The 21413-nt window shown below is 31.1% G+C and overlaps 1 protein-coding gene across 2 annotated transcripts in view; it reads left to right on the plus strand.

Annotated features, from left to right (window-relative positions):
- LOC114342178 (four and a half LIM domains protein 2) overlaps positions 1-21413 on the plus strand; it is a 485196-nt gene that overhangs the window by 50593 nt on the left and 413190 nt on the right. The window contains exon 1 of one of the 2 annotated variants that reach the window (XM_028292970.2): positions 15819-15989. The exons of the other annotated variant lie outside the window; for it this stretch is intronic. Within the exon in view, the coding sequence (XP_028148771.2) occupies positions 15831-15989 (159 nt within the window). The 5' untranslated portion in view covers positions 15819-15830. Of the gene's footprint in view, positions 1-15818; positions 15990-21413 lie in introns of those variants that run through there. 2 annotated transcript variants of the gene reach the window in all.

Raw genomic sequence — 21413 nt, forward strand, 5'->3', positions numbered from 1 at the left:
CAAATTGCAAAATTAAAATCGTTTAATTACCACGGCGTCAGGGAAATTTTTTAAATAAACATTCATTTTTGGTGCTACGCGCAGGACAGCGGTGTTCGATTCACACAAGTTGATTTCCACCAAAATTTCTTCCAATCTTTATCTAATATATTATTTTCTTACTCTATATTTTGTTGTATTTTAATATTTTAATTCCACAAAAATCAAAATAATTTGATTATTGTTTGTGAAATATTGTTTAAACAATTGCATATGTTTAAAAATAATAAACTTTTATTCTCTAAGTTAACATATATGAACAAAAAAAGTTTTTGTTAAAAAAAGTGTTATTTCAAAGGATAGAGTATGTGTTTTTATTTTGCAATAAACAAATTTATTTATTTATATCGAAATGTAATAAAAATTAAAATGTATCAATCATTATCAAAGATCATCGGAATGCCCAATCAGAGCAAACTATCCACTGTCCTGCGTGTAGCACCAATAATTAATATTTATTTAAAAAAATTCCCTGACGCTGTGGTAGTCAATCGATTTTAGTTTTTCAAATTGCAAATGAAAGATACAGTACACTTCTATAAGCAAAAAAAATTCAACTTGCTATCTGCTTTATTTTCAGTCCTGTAACATTTTGAAAAAATGAATTTTTTTTGTGAAAGCTGGATTGCAAAATTTATTTTGCAAAATCTATTGAACCGATCTTAATGAAATTTACAGTATTGTTTTACTGTATCATAATGTTTTTCTGGGTGAAATATGAAGGTCCTAAGTGTAGCATAAATGGTTGAAAAACGTAAAATGCGAATACTTGTTTTTGTATGGTTTTTTCGCAATTATTGCTATTTTGCAACAAGGATGACTATTTTTTAAATTTTTAACCAACTCTATATTGTAGGAAATTTAATTACGCAACTTTTATGTCAGTACATATTTTCTCGGAAATGAATACTTTTAATGTTATAATCAAAAAACGAAGAAAAAAATCGAATTTTTCCTTCATTTTTTAACATTTTGATTATTTAAACAATGTTCCGGACCATTTTGAGAGGGAGGATAACTCAAGTATTATTATTTGAGTTATTTCCACTCAAATATTTTGACAACGTCCAAATGTACTAATATTTTTACAGATGCGCCCTGGTCTATATGCCGAACTGCGCTTTTGCTCTGGAGGTGAAAGCAACCCCATCTAGGGATGAAAATTTTTTAATCAAAATTACTATGGAAATTGATAGAGTGACCAATTCTGAGTAAATTTTGTTCTATAATTTTTTTGCAAAATTGACACTTTCCAAGTTATTTGCAATTTATACTATGCATTTTTCATTGAAAAAACTCACGTTTTATAACCGTTTTTCATGAATAACTTAAAAAAATTTAATTATATAGAAAAAATCATTGAGAACAAAATTTTTGCTAATAAAAAACCAAGAGATTCGCGTCAGAAAGACCTAGGTAAACCCAATAACGACTGAGTTATTGCTCTTTAAAGGATGGCTATTTTCGAAGAATCTCGAAATGGAGAACCTTCAATCTCAAATAACTCGAATGTGGTGCAATTTGTTGGGAAAACTTATCAGACACCTTTTAAAGTTCATTAAAAATCTTTCAAATAAGCTCTGACAAAAGTTTTTTCGATAAAAACTGACTGACTTATGATGAAAAGAAAGTCGTTCTCTGCTTTTGTCTTTTTGAAATGTATAAATTAAACCCTCGTCGTTACAATCCTAATAGAAATGAACAGCTTCCCACTTGAAATTAACTTTATTTGGGTATAATTGATACGATCCATGTGATTCGATCGGTTTGGAATGCTTAATTTAGAAAAAATAGTTGATTAAATCGAAAATGGCATTATTATAATTTAAAGAAAAGTGCATTTTTCTTAAATAGATCTAAAAGTATTCATGATACAAAAACAAAAAAATCAAATTTTTCAGTAAAAGAAATTCTACAATTAATATATGAAACAATTTTTCATATTATAATTACTTTTACATTTATTTAAGAAAAATGCACTTTTTTTAAATTTTAAAAATGTCATTTTCGATTTAATCAACCTTTTTTTCTAAATTAAGCATTCCAAACCGGTCAAATCACATGGATCGTATCCACTATACCTAAATAAAGTTAATTTCAAGTGAGAAGCTATTCAGTTCTATAAGGATTGTAAAGACGAGGGTTTAATTTTTACATTTCAAAAAGAAAAAAGCAGATAGCGAATTTATTTTCGTCATAAGTCAGTCAGCTCTTATGCAAAAAACTTTTGGCAGAGCTTATTTGAAATATTTTTAATGAACTTTAAAAGACGTCTCTTAAATTTTCCCAAAAATTGCACCACATTCGAGTTATTTGAGATTAAAGGTTCTCCATTTCGATGTTCTGCGAAAATAACCATACTTTAGAGAGCAATAACTCGGTCGTTATTGGTTTACATAGTAATTTCAGACGGGAATCTCTTTGTTTTTTTATTAGCTACAATTTTGTTCTTAATGGTTTTTTCTAAAAAATTAATTTTTTAAGTTATTCATGAAAATCGGTTATAAAACGTGAGTTTTTTTTTAATGAAAAATGTATAGTTTCAATTGCAAATAACTTAGTGTCAATTTTGAAGGTCACTCTATCGATTTTTATAGTTATGTTGAATAAAAAATTTTCATCCCTTAGATGGGGTTGTTTTCACCCCTAGGGAAAAAGCGCAGTTCGGCATAGGGTAGACTTTCACAAAGGTTATAATTACTACCTAAATCCAAATTTTCAAGGAAATCGACCTTGGTTCTCAAAATTTCTCACGAGAAAATGGCTGTTGATTGGACTATTTCGACTTCATAACAGATTTTACTTGATTACTCCTTATAGCATAAGCAGGGAGAAATAAAAAATTGGAGAATTTAGGAATATGCGTTGACAAGGCGGCTATGAGAGGTTCACTAAACAAATAGTAAAATACTAATTACTTTCTTCTTTCTTTCTTTTTTTTTACTAAATTTCTGTAGTCTGGCTTCGAGGTTTTTATTTACGTCGTAAACCTTTAGGCAAATATTTCGCGAAGCGAAAATTTTCGTCTGCTTTTTCACTTTTTCACGAGACTATAACACTGGTTTAGGAAATTCGAGACACCAAAAATTGCCCATTTTTAAGATGGTGCGTTAGTTTCTTGGAGTAGTGTATATTGTACATAGGGTGAGGCAGATAACTGGCCTATTAGAAATATCTCGAGAACTAAAGGCAACAGAGTCATGAAAATTGAAATAAAGGGGTTTTAAAGGATGATCTATTAAATGAAAATATTTTCATCTCTTTGCAACTTCCGGTTATACCGGAAGTTGCTTATAACTTCGTTTTTTTAACGGGACACCCTGTATATTTTCACATTTTTGGATTCTCCTCTATATCTTCTTTCTTAAAATATGAGGTTTTGTAATATTATACAGGGTATTTTAAGAGATATTTACGTTTTTTTTATTAATTTAGTAGCAACATTCACACCCTGTAGAATTGTAATAATTTGACATTAAAACTCTGCTTACGTTCAGGTGATTTTTAATATAGTCTATTATTGTTAAGAATCATTAGTATAGCTAATTTTGAAATTTTAGTATACAGGGTTGAGTTTTCTTAAATGGAACACCCTGTATTTTATTATTGTAATGAAATGATATTTCATGGCACTTTTTTATTTTATAAGTATTCCCTATACCTAACTGCTTTAATTTGTGAGTTATTGGTGATTCAAGCTAAACATTAATTGCAACCAAAAATACGTAAAATTTTATTAGGTTGGCCGTGAAAATATTCAATCACAAATAATTTTTCAGAAACATGTAAATACATATTAACCCATTAGCTATCAAAATACCTACGTAGTTAAGATTGTTGGTGCGATTAACAATTAAGCACAAATTAAAACAGTTAGGTATAGGGAATGCTTAAGAAATAAAAAAGTACCATAAAATATCATTTCATTACAATACTAAAATACAGGGTGTTCCATTTAAGAAAACTCAGAAAATACTCATTCCGAGTTTCGACCAATCCTGTATACTAAAATTAAAAAATTGGCTATACCTATGATTCTTAACAATAGTAGACTATATTAAAAATCATTTGAACGTAAGTAGAGTTTTAGATGTCAAACTACTACAATTCTACAGGGTGTGAATGTTGCTACGAAATTAATAAAAAAACGTAATTATCTTTTAAAATACCCTGTATAACATTACAAAACCTCATATTTTAAGAAAGAAGACATGGAAGAGAATCCAAAAATGTAAAAATATACAGGGTGTCCCATTAAAAAAAACGAAGTTATAAGCAACTTCCGGTATAACCGGAAGTAGCAAATAGATGAAAATATTTTCATTAAACAGATGACTCTTCAAAACCCCTTAATTCAAATTTTCATGATTCTGTTGCCTTTCGTTCTCGATATATTTCTAATAGGCCCTTTATTTGCCTCACCCTGTATATCTACTCAATTGTTTTCTAATTATTTTGATTTTTTCTTGAAACATTTCTTTGCATTTGATTTGTACTAAACCGACTTTAAAGGATCTCGTCATTGAAAAATAAAGATAATAATTATAAAAGTTTCGTTTCAGCAGTCCACCCTGTACGATTTATACAATTTGCATTTTACAAAATATCATTTTAGGTTATATTTGGTTTTGGTTTATCAGAACACATAGGTATCCGCTGAAAGGTGTTTTCTTTAGTTTATCTTATCGCTACATAGGTATAAATCAATAATCCATCACGTTTGGTAGACACTTTTTGATATTTGATTGATGCAAGATAAGCAAGCCATCGTTTTTTATAGATATGTAACGTGTTATAAAACATTTTGCTGGAATATTTTTTTGCTAAATGTGTAGAATTGCCTAAGGTATCTAGACAAAAATCGAAGTGTTTTATTTACGTCCATCAAGTTAGCAGAACAAAGTCAGCAGAACACAGTTATTCTTATACCATAATTAAGTGTAAATTAAATGCAAATTTAATGTTCCAAGAAAAAATTTATTGCTCTTCTTCTTTAAAAGTTATCGCATGTTCTGCTAACTTGATAATCAAGCTAGCAGAACACTAGATCAAAAATTTGATAAATCATTTATAATTGAATGCCAAAGTATTATCTGAATTAAATGCAAATTTAATGTTTCAGGAAAAAATTTATTGCTCTTCTTCTTTAAAAGTTATCGCATGTTCTGCTAACTCGATAATCTAGCTAGCAGAACAGTAGTTCAAAAATTGATAAATCATTTATTATTGAATGCCAAAGTATTCTCTTAATTAAATGCAAATTTAATGTTCCAAGAAAAAAATTATTGCTCTTCTTCTTTAAGAGTTATCGCATGTTCTGCTAACTTGATAATCAAGCTAGCAGAACAGTAGTTCAAAAATTGATAAATCATTTATAATCGAATGCAAAAGTATTCTCTGAATTAAATGCAAATTTATTTGACTATCAAACTAGCCAGAACATGCGATAACTTTTAAAGAAGGAGAGCAATAAATTTTTTCTTGGAACATTAAATTTGCATTTAATTCAGATAATACTTAGGCATTTAATAATAAATGATTGATCAATTTTTGAACTACTGTTCTGCTAGCTTGATTATCAAGTTAGCAGAACATGCGATAACTCTTAAACAAGAAGATTGTTTTAAGAACTTTTGTGTTAGTTTTGAATTACTTTTTGAAGAAAATGAATATTTCTTGAAATAATTGTCATCTTTGGTACATATTATACAGAATGTTACATTAAAAGCAAACTATTGAATCAAATCAAGGGTTCCACAATGAAAGTGACTACTAAAAAAGTTCCACTCATCAAAAAGATGAAGAAACGCTGCTTTTTAAACTAACACAAAATTCGGTCTATTCTTGATATTTATAAAACGGTAAAATATACATCAAATTCAGTTGTTTATGGACCGATATTTACAATTTCTAAGCAATAAAGAACCTTTTAAGCTTTGTTTATATTATTTTGTGTACCTATATTAATTGAGTCAATTGGAGTAGCCCACTTCGGTATAAAAATAATTCAGTTGATTTATAAACATTTGAAGGGATACAGGAGCACTTAAAATTTTTTTTCTCCTATAGGTACATTTTATTATACCCACTATAATCACAAGATGCATCAGAAATATGGTTTTCGAACCGGAAAACGATTTTTTTAAAAACAATTTTATTTTTTAAAATACAATTTTTTTGAATACAGAACTAAATTACATTTTCGAACTAAATAATAAAATGACAAGACAAACTATATACTATATTTATAAGTTCCTAATGCGTCACCTTCCACTTCCTGGATCTATGAAGTTACAGGGTTGTAACATCTCCACCCTCAGAAAGAAGCATATTTTTGGAGTGTGCTTCTTACACAACGAATAAGGGATGCTCTGCTTTTCTGCTTTCTGGATTCTGTTCGTTTCTCCTTTCTTTTACTCTTAGACGAACTTTGTTGCAATATTTAAAGAAACAATACAATATTAAATTAAAAATTATTATATAAATGAAAATTGTCCAAAAACTTATTCGTTAATAGTCTATGTCTATACTATAGTATATCGTCGTATTAATATCTTCTAAATTCTCTTTTTTTGCCTTTAACCTTTCTTGAATTTCTCTTGTTTTCTTAAGGTTAGACACATAGAAATGAAGATCTATTATAAATATATAAATTAATTGATTTATTATAACAAAATTTTTAATTTGTTTAAATAAAGATTGTTTAAATAATTATGTAGCTTTCAAATGAGAATATTTGTGTTTTTAACGTTAAAAGGTACACTTGTAGTAAGTTTATCTAAAAAAAGTCAACATTTGGAAAAAATATGTAGTTTTCTTTTCTTATAAATAAATTAATCTATTATAACAAAACAAAAGCAACTTTGACATTTAATAATACGTTAGTTAGATGGCTCTACTCGAGTTACTTGGGAACAAAAAAAGAATGAAGAAAATTGCTCCATGGAAAGCCGAGAAAATGCATTTTTTTAACGTATACCGATTTTGAACTTTGAGATTACATTTTCTTCAACCTAATTTTGATTGGAATTTTGCTATCTTTGACAATTTTCACTCGTAATATCGATAGTTTTTATTATAATAATAATATATGTTATGACTATTTTAAAGATATGAAAATTGGTGTGGAGAAAGAGGACAAAAATAAAAAGTTGATGGTTTAAAAATTATGATCCTATTGTTTATATCTTTGGCGTAAATGCCGGTCAACTTTGACCGGTTGTATCTCAGGAACCACTCATCACAATTAAAAGTTTTTTCTTTTAAAAGAAGCGTCCTGCCGCTTTTTTTCCAATACCGTTTTCATGATTTAATTTAATTTAATATTTCCCGAGGTATACTATTTGTTTATAAGCCAAAAAATTGTTTATAATTTTAAAATATTCCTGAGGCCGCTTATATAGTCCAATTTCAATTCTGTAAAGTATATTAGATAGGTACAGTGTCTTTTTATACAAAAATCATAATTATTCTTATGTATCATAATTATTGTGGTTATTATAGCGATCGTAAATTTTTAATTATCAATTCAATTGTTGCTAAACTGTTCATTCAATGTCCATCGGCTTCTGGAATTATAATCTATACGAAAAGAGCTTCTATATTACCAAGCTATTTAATTATTTATAAGCAATTACTTACCTAAAATTTTAGTTGAAAAGTAAAGATTTTGTTGGAAAAACATGTCTCTACGCAGAATTTAATTACGGTGAATTTTTATTTGGGTGTTTTTGGTGTAAAGTTAAAATCTTTGGAGTTATAGAGCAAAAATTGAACAAAACACGATTTTCGGGCGCTATTTTGTTTACAAAAAAAGTAGCACACTATTTGCGGACTTTGCATACCTATATTATTAATATATACCAGGGGTGGCCAAATTGTGGCTCGCGAGCCACATGTGGCTCTTTGCAGGATTATTTGTGCCTCTCAATAAGTAATGTCCTGAATTACTTTTCATTTTTGTGTTTCAAAATGTATTAACTTACTGACAACAAATATAAATGACTAAGTGTAACATCAGGACTTAGACAAGGAGACCCCTTCACAGTTGCTATTCAAATATAATAAGTAAAATATCATCTGAGCTGACAGAGGAATTTGCAAATCGAGGATTAAAACAATTTTTGGCCTTTGGTGATGATCTACATAGGTGTAGTCGCTTATTTTACAAGAGACGTGAAAGATGTGTTTTTACAACTCAAGGAAGAAATAGGTAGTCTTCGAATACATGAAGAGAAGACGAAATACATGCTAGTAACCAAAAATCCAAGATCAAGAGTTAGGCAGAAAAATATTACTGACCACAACTTCGAAGTAGTAAAAGAGTTTAAAAATCTAGGGGTGGTAATCACAGATGACATAAAAATAGATCTCAGCAAGGATAGCTGCGTGGAATAGAGCCTTTTACTTCCTATCATCATTATTAAGATCTAAGCTGTTAAAAAGACAATCTAAATTAAGACTGTACATGCCAATTATTCGACCAATTCTTACATATGGAAGTGAAACGTGGACTATACATCAGTGGGAAATAAATGAGCTGCTGGTGTTTGAAAGGAAAGCTCTCAGAATGATATTTTGCCCTCAAAGGGATAAATTGACAGGAGAGTGAAGAAGACGCCGCAAAACTGAATTGGTGACTTTGTATGATACTGAAAACATCGTCAGACATAAAAGCTAAGATAATACGAACAGTTCATGTAGTAAAATCAGAGGAAGACAGTGTTTTTGAGAGACGGTACAAGATCAGTAGGCCGTCCAAGAAAAAGATGGAAGGATGGTGAAGAATCGAGGTATTCTGAATTAGTAAATGCTGCTTGTAGAATTATTTGCATATTTGAAACAACGATTTGTATACAAACATAATTACATTTTATTTTACTTTAAAATTCGTGAAATCCAAACAGTGAGAGAAAAATTTGATACCCTTTTTTACACTTTTTAAATAATTGTTTAGTTGCGGCTCTCGAAAAATTTCAAATTTTGAAAAATGGCTCGGACTATCAATGAGATTGGCCACCCCTGATATATACAGTCATAAGATTCGATTCCAGCAATAAAATTGCTGGTAAATAACTTTTCCTTGTATTTTGCTAATTAGCCCAGAGTATTTTGTGTTGTTTTCATTAAACTGTTTTCCAGTATTGTTATATAGATCTTTTTGCTGTTGAGAGACAAATGCCTCTATAATTTTCGTGACCGATAATAGAGGTCGACAAAGACTTCTTGGCACTTTGTGAAACAATCAATTACTGCAATTATGTTGATTTTATTACCTGGAAAGTGATACATTACGTAAATTTAACATTATCATATATCTTGGAGGATTATATAATATAAAATAAGAGAATTAGAAAATAAATCAAATGAAGTATTAATAAGAGTAAATGATTGGATGAATAAAGTAAAATTAACAATATCAGATTCAAAAACAACATATAGTTTAATAAAAGGAAATTTAGAAAGAGATCCAATTATAAAAATTAGAGGGAAAACAATAAAAAGAAAAATGGAAACAAGATATTTAGGTATTATAATAGACGAACAAAAATTATTTACAAAACACATAAATTGTGTCTGTGAAAAGGCAACAAAGATCATGCATAGCATTGCTAGTCTAGCACAGAAGGAATATAGAATTTCGTTCCGACAGATGAGAATATACCTAAGTACAATACTTGCATCAATTGTAGGGTACGGTTCAAGTGTATGGGCACATAGATTAATAAATAAAAAAAACGCAGAAAAATTAAATAGAGCTCAGAGAGGATTTCTTGTAAGAATGACGGGAGCATTTGGAACAACTGCAACACAGGCACTCACAGTTTTAACTGGAGTAATGCCAATGCATTTAGAAACACAAAAAAGAGCATGTAATTATTGGCTAAAAAACGAAAAACATGAAAAAATAATACAAATAATAGGATTAGATATAAGAAATAAAAGAGAATTAAAAGAAATAATAAATAGAAAAAGACAAAATGAATGGGAAAATTCAACAAAATCTAGACGTTTATACAATTTTATACCAATATTAGAAAACATTCCAAATTATTTTAATCCAAAACAAGGTTTAATACACTTTTTAACAGGACATGGACCGTACCCAACATATTTGGAAAGATTTAACTTAAAAGATGATGCATATTGTGAATGTGGAGAACTAGGTACACCAGAACATATAGTGTTACATTGTGAAAATACTATAGAAAATGAAGAACACAGAGAAATGAGAAGAAGATTAGAAAGAATTGAAATAAGAGATATATTACAAAATGAAGAATATTTTGAAATATTAAACAATCTCGCACAAATAATATCTAAAAAACAACAAGAAATCTATAATAATAGAAGAAGACAACCAATAATCCAACCCTGATGAAGTTGAGTAAGATAAAGTTAAAATAAATAAAATAAAATATAAATTCAAAAATAGATATTTACAATTATAATAATAATAATTCAATATAAAATAAATAAATAAAAATAATAATTCAATACATAATTCATAAAAATAAAAAAAAAATAAAAAAAAAAAAAAACTACCAACTCTCTTCTGAAAATAGAGGGACTGTCTTTATAACTTAGAAGGGAGTTGATAGTACCAAAAATATTTTAAATTGTTTATTTAAATTTGTTTGTTATACGTAATTAAGAGATTATGGCAAATTGTTATTGTAAAAATAGATTTAATAGTTGAGTAAAAAATGTAAAAATATAAAAAAAAAATATCTGTAATCCCATCAGGAAAAAACGACCTGGATTAGTCACTAGAGGCCAGGTCATATGTATAAATAATAAATAAATAAAAATAAATAAATAAATCTTGGAGGAATTTTTTCGGCCATCGCGTCTCCATAAATTACTCTTCGTAATATATCAATTCTTACGAAAAAGAAAGCCCCTGCTGCCCTCTTACTACGTACTAACGAGGACAATAAGATGAAAAAAAAAGAAGAATGAAGACATTGTCTTGACCATGACTGCCTTCTTTTTGGTTTTTGCTGAGCTGAACCGTATTGCGACAGTGACGTCTCTTAACATTGGAAAACGTATTTTAATATGTACCCACAGACCATAAAAATTCATTCGAACCTACCTTTAATGAAACCGAATCGAAATGTAGGTGTAAGAACTTGTCGCGGTCACGTAAAGTCGCAACCAAAAGTTATGCTCTACAGGAAGTATTTTAAGTCTTACATTAGCAATTAATGGTAGGGGAGCAAAGTATGCTAAATGTGCAGTCATTCGAGCGCTTTGGGGACCTATTGGGTTTTGAAGAGTAGGTCCTAAAACCAAAAAAAGTTAAGGAAAGTTTTCCATTTTAGTGGGCGCTTGCCATTTTTTAAGTTAATTTTCCATTTCCAACAATCGTTTTTTCCGATTATAACGCCATCTATCCATAATTCGAAAAAATATTTCGAATAAAAGTTACTTATTTTTACGTAAGGAATCCAAATCTGCAATAAAAAAATGGGGGTTCCTATTTAAGATTTTAAAGTAACCCTCCACCCCACATCCATGGGGGGTCGTGTTTAGTAACATTCGATAGATTTTTCAAAAATATTGAATAAGTGTATTTTACAGTTTTTCGATCTGATGTTCATTTCGCGAAATATCGCGGGATTCGTATTTAAAATATTAAATTTACCCCCCACCCCTCTCCGTGGGAAGTCGTCTTTGGTATCATTCGATAGATTTTTAAAAAATATTGCGCACATATTTTTTAGTTTCTCGATCTGTCATTTATTTCGCGAAATATTCGCTTTTTTCTTGTGAAACTTTGGGACTCACCCATTTCCTTACGCCCGGCTCAAATCGTCAGATTTTTGAAATATACACTCTTTTGCATGTACTTAACTTACCTTATCTTAATCTGACAATTTCGAGTTTTTTTAAGAATAGATTTTTTTTTTCGGGCCCCCCTTAACGAACTCCCCTGTGTTAAGAGCCAATATATGGTAGAGGTACATCTGCAGGGTACCAGGTTTCCCCCATATGCTAATCTGACGCGCTCGAGTAACTGCAAAAATCCCCGCTTGGGCTCCCCTACCATAAAGCGTTTGTTTGAGAAACAACACATGTCCATTTTTCGCAAATTCGACTTTATGTATTTTTCTCATAGAATAGTAGTTTCTTTATCTATCTGACACATTCAGTTGTGTAAAAATCTCAGATGTCCGGTTAGTATTAGACAAACAACAGATATCTGGGAAGTTTGTCTTGATTTGCCAAAATTTTAATTTTTGGACATGTGTTGTTTTTCAAATAAACGCTTCAATTTCATTATTGGGACCGTGCAAGTTCGGCAAAGCGACCTCTATTTCTACGCTCTGTACTTTTATTCGCGCTTTTAATTATATTGGCCAATTATATTAGTCCTGGTTGCTGGATAATTGTCAAGACCATAGTCCAAAAAAATAATAAGAAGAAAAAATAAGATGCAGGTTATGTTTAGCAAACGTAAACAATTGTATGTAGTAAATAAAATCAGTTATTAAAATGCAGTACTGCAAGCAAAATACAATTAATTAAATTTACCTTTATATAATAATTGCATATCATATCAATATTGTGGAGCAATATATAATTTTTCTGCGTCAATGACAGAAGGTATGAAATATACGTCAATTTGACAATTTCAATTGACAATATGAATTATTTAAGATAGTTGCAATATTTCTCCGCGACCCGCGCACGGTCGTTTCTCGTTTCACTTTCCAAGTACTTGCACATCGCGAATAAAGGACAATCAAGATTAGGCGAACATATACTATCTCCAGTGGAATAGCAAAAGAAAACAGGGCCAAAGAAGGTGTAGCATTACTAATACATCAAAAATACCAAAATCACATCAAAGAGTGTCAATATAATATATTATATCGGAAAGAATTGTCACAGCAAAAATTAGAATGGAAAAGGAAGACCTGAACATCATCGGAGTATACGGCCCAGAAAATAACAAGCCTCAAACAACAAGGGAAATCTTTTATGACGAATTACAACAAGTAGTAGATCAAGTTAGAGGGAAGATGATAATACTGGGGGATTTTAACGCTCGAATAGGTAACCAAGTATTACCCGGAATTAAGCAAAAACATAATGAAAATGTTAAAAACGAAAATGGAGAACCGATGATAAACTTCTGCACAAATAACGAACTTAGAATAAACAACACATTTTTTGACCACAAAGACCAACACAAATATACATTCAATAACACCCGTGTACACAGATCTATGATAGATTATGTTGTAACCAACAGAGATATACATCCATCAAACATAATCGACGTAAGATGCCCCAACTTAGCAGATGTAGGTAGCGACCATAGCCTAGTATTATGTAAAATAGGAATCACTATGAAATATTTCACACCTAAGAGGGCAGCACCAACACAAACAAAAATCAAAGTTGAAGGACTACATACGGAATCCACGGAATACTTATACAGGAAAAGAATATCAGGGAAGATTGCTGAGAATGGAATATTAGAAAACGATGACATCGATGAAAGCTGGCAAAAACTCAAAGATAACATAATCGACGCTGCAACAGAATCACTTGGAGAGAGAAAAGTAACGAATACTCACATATTAAAGAAGAAAACCCCGTGGTTTAGAGAGGAAGTTAAGATAAAATGCGAAGAAAAGAAGAAAGCCTTTTTACAATACAGAACAAAACAAACACAACAGGCATACAACCACTACAAACAAATCAGAAACGAAACGAATACTTTAGTGAAGCAAATAAAAAGGGAGCACTGGCAGAGTTTCTTCTAGTGAGGCAAAACAGATGGAACACGACTTCTACGGAACACAAAAAGAAGTATGGAGAATGATCAGATGGCAAAGAAAGGAGATGAATGAATTAATAAAAGCGAAACACATTCAGAAAGAAATATGGGCAGACTACTTCTGATCTCTGTTTGCTAAAGGCGACGATAATGAACCACCTGACGTTACGACAAACGGAGAAATAAACATCGAGGAGGGAGAGGTAAAGGAAGCATTAAGAAAATTAAAAAATAGAAAATCTCCAGGAGAGGACAGAATATCGAACGAACTCCTAAAGTACGGAGGACAAGATCTAACTAAACTACTATGCAAACTAATACAAAAAATAATAGAACAAAACAGAATAGGTACCACAAGAATGGAGATCAAGCATCCTAATACCTCTCTTCAAAAAAGGAGACAGATCAGACCCGGAGAATTACAGAGGGATTAACTTATCAAACACAACATTAAAATTAACAACAAAAGTGATAACAAACAAATTGAATGAAATTATAACATTAGCAGAAGAACAACAAGGTTTTAGGTCGGGAAGGTCATGCACTGACGCTATATTTATAATGAGGCAAGTTCAAGAGAAATCGTTGGAATACAACAAACCGGCATATTTATGTTTCGTGGACCTTAAGAAAGCATTTCACAGGGTCACATTAAAGGATGTTATCCACTTGTTATACTCGAGAGAGGTACCTCTGGGAATAATTAAAACGATAGAAAACATCTACCAGAACAACACAATAAAAGTAAAAGTGGAAGATGAACTAACTGACCCAATTGAAGCCGGCAATGGGATAAGACAGGGGGATTCCTTGAGTCCTTTATTGTTCAACCTGATCATGGACGAAATATTAAAAAAAAGTAAGAACTAAAAAAGGATACCAAATGGGAGAAAAACAACTTAAGTAATTTGCTATGCGGACGATTCAATACTAATATCTCCAAGTGAAGATGATTTACAACGTATGTTGCACTAATTCAACATAATCGCCAGAAAATTTAACTCGTTAATTTCCTCAAAAAAGACAAAATGCATGGTTATAACAGCAGATCCAAGAAGATGTAAATTGGAGCTGGAAGGTCAGATAATAGAACAAGTGATGGAGTTTAAATACCTAGGCATCACACTATCTAGCTACGGAAGACTCGAAACAGAAGTGGAAGATCAAGTGAACAGAGCAAACAGAGCCGCAGGTTGCCTGAATGACACAATATGGAGAAATAAAAATATCGGAAAAGAAATGAAAGGCAGAATTTACAAAACAGTCATCAGACCAATAATGACATACGCGGCAGAAACATGACCCGACACAGAGAGGACAAAAATATTGCTCGAAACAGCGGAGATGAAAACCCTTCGAAAAATCGATGGTAAGACACTATAATAAGACAGAGCTTGAAGTAACGATATAAGACGGAGATGCAAGGTGAATAACATTAATAACTGGGTAAGAAACAGAAGAATATATTGGAATGACCACATAAGCCGAATGACAACAAATATAGTAGTCAGGATAGCGAGAGACGGTTCCCCAATAGGAAGACGATCAGTGGGAAGACCACGAAAACGATGGAACGACAACTTAATAGAGGCACATTGAAAAAACAGACAGAGTCATGTCTATACAAAAAGAAGAAGAAGAAGAAGAATTATACTAAATTATCTTGTAGAGTTATCATTATCGACATTCTGAACTGTTTAATGAATATGCGATTAGAATATCCAAGAAAAATTGTAAATTATTCAGTTTGACGTTAAACATTCAACATTATCAACTCCGCTAATCCCCATAAGATTATTTTAATCCAGAACGATACAATCGACCTATAGTCTTAACATTACTCTCTCCCATTTTTAATCTTTTCGAAAATTAAGAAACACTTGTGCCCACTCACAACTTCTGTCTGCGGCTTCACACGTTCCTTCCTGACGAGATCCGAGTTTCGGCAAAGGTTCTGCTTTTGAGTCTCGCCTCTTCGTGGTAGTTCAAATGAAACATGTCGGGCTACAGTAGTTCGTTCGCGCGACTCAACATTTCTTCCAAGTACGGCGAAGACGCCGCGACGCCGACGCGCGTGATGAAGAACGGCGCCGGAGGTTTCGGTGAAGGTGACGGTGATAGTGAAATCTTGAGGTTGTGGGAGTTCGGTGGAGGGGTGAGTTGTTGCTTCTATGAATTTTTTTCTATCATAAACTGAATTAGTACCTAACAATTCTTTGTATAAAGACATTAAAAAAAGACAAAAAAAAAGACTAAGTTTTTCAACCTAATAAAAATATTTGTAAATTAAATATTTTTAAAAGATTTTTAATTGAAAAACTTTATTGGCCCATTTCCTGGTGACAACCTCCAAGGCTTCTACAATATGCAAGCACATGGATGCTGCAGTGAAGACTAGTGAATGAATAAAAATGGTATACATTTTTATTTTTAAAAAAAGACAGTTTTTTAAAATCTTCTTCTTGTTTTTCATTTTGTGTAGACATGACTCGGCTTATGTGGTCGTTCCATTCTACTCTTCTGTTTTTTTACCCAGTTATTAATGTTGTCCACTTTGCATCTCCGTCGTATATCTGCACTTCTAGCTCTATCCCTTAGCGTCTTACCATCGATTTTTCAAAGTGTTTTCATCTCTGCTGTTTCTAGCATTCTTTTTGTCCTCTCTGTATCAGGTCGTGTTTCTGCCGCGTACGTCATTATTGGTCTGATGACTGTTTTGTAAATTCTGCCTTTCACTTCTTTTGTCGTGTTGGGTCCTTAAGGGACGGAAAGGGAGCCAACTATCGGAACTAGAGAAACACTGACTCTAAACTATACTTTTATTTGAAGGCTTACAGCATCCATAATCGTAAGGTTCGGAAGATGTTAGGGGTAGTCGTTCAGAGGCCCATCTCGCACAAATGCTAACTATAATAGTACTCTTAATAATGAAATATTAATGCCTCTCTTTTACCCCTCTTCGGGCTTTTATATCAATCTTTATTTTGGACTTTGAAAGTAAACGGTACGTGAGTATCGTTACTTACTAGCGAGGTTACCTAAACAAACTCCATTAATCAACCTTCGCTTTGTTTGTGATTATAGAAACAACATCTTCTATATCGACCTAATTATGCTTAAATTATATACATATTCTGGATACATATTATATTATACAGTAAGGGTTTTCTCCCTTACTGTACACTTTTCCGATGTTTTTATTCTCCATATTGTTTTATTTAGGCAACCTGCGGCACTGTTTGCTTTATTCACCTGATCTTCCACTTCTGTTTCGAACTTTCCGTAGCTAGATAGTGTGATGCCTAGATATTTAAACTCCATGAGTTGTTCTATTATTTGACCCTCCAGCTCGAATTTACACCTTATTAGATTTGCTGTTATAACCATGCATTTAGTCTTTTTTGCGGAAATTAACATGTTAAATTTTCTAGCGGTTATATTAAATTGGTGCAGCATATGTTGTAAATAAATCATCTTCACTTTGAGAGATTAGTATTGCGTCTTCTGCATAGCAGATTATTTTAAGTTGTTTTCAATTTAAATTTTAAGTTGTTGTAATTTCACCTATCCTGGCTCTTAGTGTATTAGCCACACCATGAAAGTATGGGAAAGAGTAATTGATAGACGGATACGTGAAGAAACCGAAATATCCGGTAATCACTTTGGCTTTATGGGCAGATCAACCACAGATGCAATTTTCATTATAAGGCAGTTGATTGAAAAATACAGGAATAAAGAAACAAACGCTCATATGGTATTCATTGATCTTGAGAAAGCGTACGATAGAGTTCTTCGGGAGATTGTGTGGGGGGCGCTAATATAAGAAAGGAGCCCCCGGTGAATATGTAAAGATTGTGAGAGATATGTATGAGGGAGTAACAACTAGTGTTAGGACAAGTGTGGAAGAGACTGATAAATTTCATGTGAAATCATCTATTCAATAGAATAGAAATATGCTTTATTGTCATGAAAAATTTAACCATTTTATAGACAAAGCTTACAAGAATCATAAAAAAACAATAACAAATAGAATTTACTAAAATTATATAAATCGACAATATAAATCGACAATATAAATAAAATATAATGAAGTGAAACAAAAAACAGTAACAATCTATTGCAAAATTTAAAAAAATTGCAAATTGCATAATCTACCTTAAGACATTTAATAAGTTAGTTAAACTGCTGCATATGACACTCAAATATAGATTAAGATTCTACTTATAAATAAGAATACTGTACTTTCTTAGTTATTGGATAATAACTGCTATTGAATAATATGGCCTTTCAGATAAATAGGCTTTTGTCATTTTACCGTACTTGGAGAAAGATTTAAGTTGTAGAGGGAGATGGTTGTATAGTTTTTTTGCAGAATATTATATAGATTTCTTTACTAACTCACTGGAAGGGATCGGTAAATAGATGTCAAAGGTAGAATTTCTGGTGAAATAGTCATGTAGGTCTAGCTGGAAATACATGTAGATGTTTACGAATTAAGCAAACAATTTCTAAAATATATAAAGAAAGTAGTGTTAGAATCCTGTGATCTTTAAAGCAGGTTAGGCAAAAACCAAGGTTAAAAAAAACAAAATTACCAGATTTTTTTGGTTTAAACCAGGTTTATTTGGTTTAAACCAGGTATATTTGATACAAAGTATCATAAGTCTAAATACTTTAAAAATGAATAAATTATTTTATAAAATAATAGTAATAAACAATGAAAAAAAATGATTAAGACAACTTTTATTTTTATTTACACAAATAAAAAAACATTTTCAAACGTATCAAAACAAATTCAAAATAGCTAAGGTCGAAATTAAAAAATAGAATTTATTTATCTTAATTTTCTTCAGTTGCGGCAGCTGTATAAAAAACTTTAAACACCAGTTTGGAGGCTCAATAGAAAAACCAGGTTTTTTCTAAAAAAAAACAGTTGATTTAAACCATGGTTTAAACCAAGGTTTTAAGCATATTGGTTTAAACCTGCCAACCATGCTTGAAGTAGCTTCTGCAATGTGTTGTTCTTCTGAGGCCAAACAGATATCTTATTGCTCTTTTTTGTAATTTAAAAATAGGCTAAATTCATTTCCTTCGAAACAGATCTTATTACAAAGCAAGCTGAGGATAGTTTCTTGCTTAACACATCGATATGAAGGCTCGGTACATAGTTCTTATTTATTCCCATTAGTTTGAGATCAGATGACGCGAAACTACAGGGTAACATTCGATGGTGCTTAATGTATGCTAGTGAAGGTGACTTACTAAAACTGGAACGGTGGAAACAAGCTCTTGAGGAAATAGGTTTTAAACTTAGTAGGACAAAGACGGTGTATTTGGAATGTTCGTTTAAAGATAAAGTTACTATGTACAAATAAAATGATATCTTTGGACGGTAAAATGATTGTGAAAAGTGAGATCGGTATTACAGAGTAATGGAGAAATAGATGGAGATGCATGCAGTAGAATTAGGGTTGGATGGATGAAATGGAAGGAAGCGAGTGGTGTGTTTTGTGAAGGAAAAATTCCAATGAAGCTGAATTCAAATGAAGCTGAAAAAATCTTTAATTGTTTGTAGAAACACTGGCTCTTTTCGGTGGGCCTTCATCGCCATTTTGAAATATCCAAATCTTTGCTTTATTGCTTTAAACTGGTTAAGTGATCAGGTGTGTCACCATACAAAGCGTTAAGTTTTTAGGAATAAGAATAAACAGCCAAAAGATGTCTGGATTCAATAATATGAATATAGTTCCTCTTCTTCTTTTGGATCTTAACGTGTACAAACATAACTAACATTTCAGAACGTCAGATAACTGATTACAATTGTTTCCAAGGCTAACCTGACCAAATATGTTTCAATTGAACAAGTTTATATTCGACAAATAAAACAGCCCAAAACAGAAAATATTAAAGCTTTTTTAAATTAAAAATAATATGGGCCATTCCACGAACATACGCCTGTTTTGGATTACTTCGACAACGAATATTTTACTGTGCAACATAAGAAGTACGAAAGTAAATGGCGCTAATAATTATTCCAATAAACAACAATGTAATTTGAAATTTACTTTCGTTCTTCTTATTTTGCACAGTAAAATATTCGTTGTCGAAGTAATCCAAAACAGGCGTATGTTCGTGGAATAGGGTATAGCCTTTTTCCCTAACATATAAGAGAAAAAATTAATTAAAAATCTGCGCTCGCGGCTTTTTTGTTTCAAATATTAATAGACTTTGTCAGTGTGACCCAATTGGAGGAAATCTAATTGACGTTCATCAAATTTTACAAAATTAACTTGTGCTTGTATTTTAACGGGAAATATTCGTTGGAAATTCATTTAAACTGGAAATATGTAGGTGTTTGCCGGAATCGATCAAAGGAAAACTTTATTCTGATAAGCATTGGCTTGTTTATTTTGGTATTTTCATCGTAATTGATAAAAAATACCTATTTACTCCAAGAAATATCCCACCCACGGCTTCTAATGTTACACTTAAAATAATATGGTTAATGTGTATGTATATAGAAGATAATATATAATTTAAATATGTATTTTTTAAGATTATTTAGCGAGTTAATAAAATAAAAAATTGAACATTAATCGTCTTGAAGGGCAAAAATCCGGAAGATAATGGAATAGACCTGCTGCCTGTTCAGCAGGCAGGTATTGATGATAAAGACTGCATTAACGTCAAATAACAATTACAAATTATTTGAAAATCCAAAGTCAAAAGATAAATCATGTAATTTCAATAAATACTATGAGTCCTTATTCCCAAAATATAAAATATTCAGTGTCAAAATAGAAAAAGTTCAACGAAAAAAAATACACCCATCAGTTCTAATGAAACCAAATTTATTCTTTATTATATACCCTGTTATTTACTTCCTACTAACATCGGTAGTACATCAAAAACTAACACGACTTAAATCAAAAAAGCTTCCCACACATCCATGATGTATAATAACCTGCTAATTGAAGGGATTAGTAAATACATCACGTGGTATGATCACGATCTTCGAATACTTCAAAGAACATGACAGACAATGCGTTTTTGTTTATTAATGTTTTTTGTTTATTAATGTTTAATTTATGTTTTGGTTGAACAATGATATCATAATTGAAGGCGGTATTATATTTTAATAGGGATTCATTAAAAAATTTAACAGGATGTTTTGACTTTGCAACCAAAAGGGAATCAATTGTTCCTTGAGTTTCTGTATCAACATTTAGCGAAAAAAATGTTGACTTATTTGTTTACTTATACAAATAATTTAATCACAAAAGGAAACATGTCTTGTATATTAAATATCAACTTTGATTAAAAGAATTCTCCTATATTTTTGATTTAATAATGGTAGGGGAGCAAAGTATGCTAAATGTGCAGTCACTCGAGCGCTTTGGGACCTATTGGGTTGTAAAGAGTAGGTCCTAAATCCAAAAAAAGTTAAGTACAGTTTTCCATTTTAGTGGGAACTTTCCATTTTTAATTTAATTTTCCATTTCCAACAATCGTTTTTTTAGATTATAGCGCCATCTATCCATAATTCGAAAAAATGTCTCGAATAAAAGTTACTTATTTT

The sequence above is a fragment of the Diabrotica virgifera genome, chromosome 8 (genome assembly GCF_917563875.1).
Source record: "Diabrotica virgifera virgifera chromosome 8, PGI_DIABVI_V3a".
NCBI lineage: Eukaryota > Metazoa > Arthropoda > Insecta > Coleoptera > Chrysomelidae > Diabrotica > Diabrotica virgifera.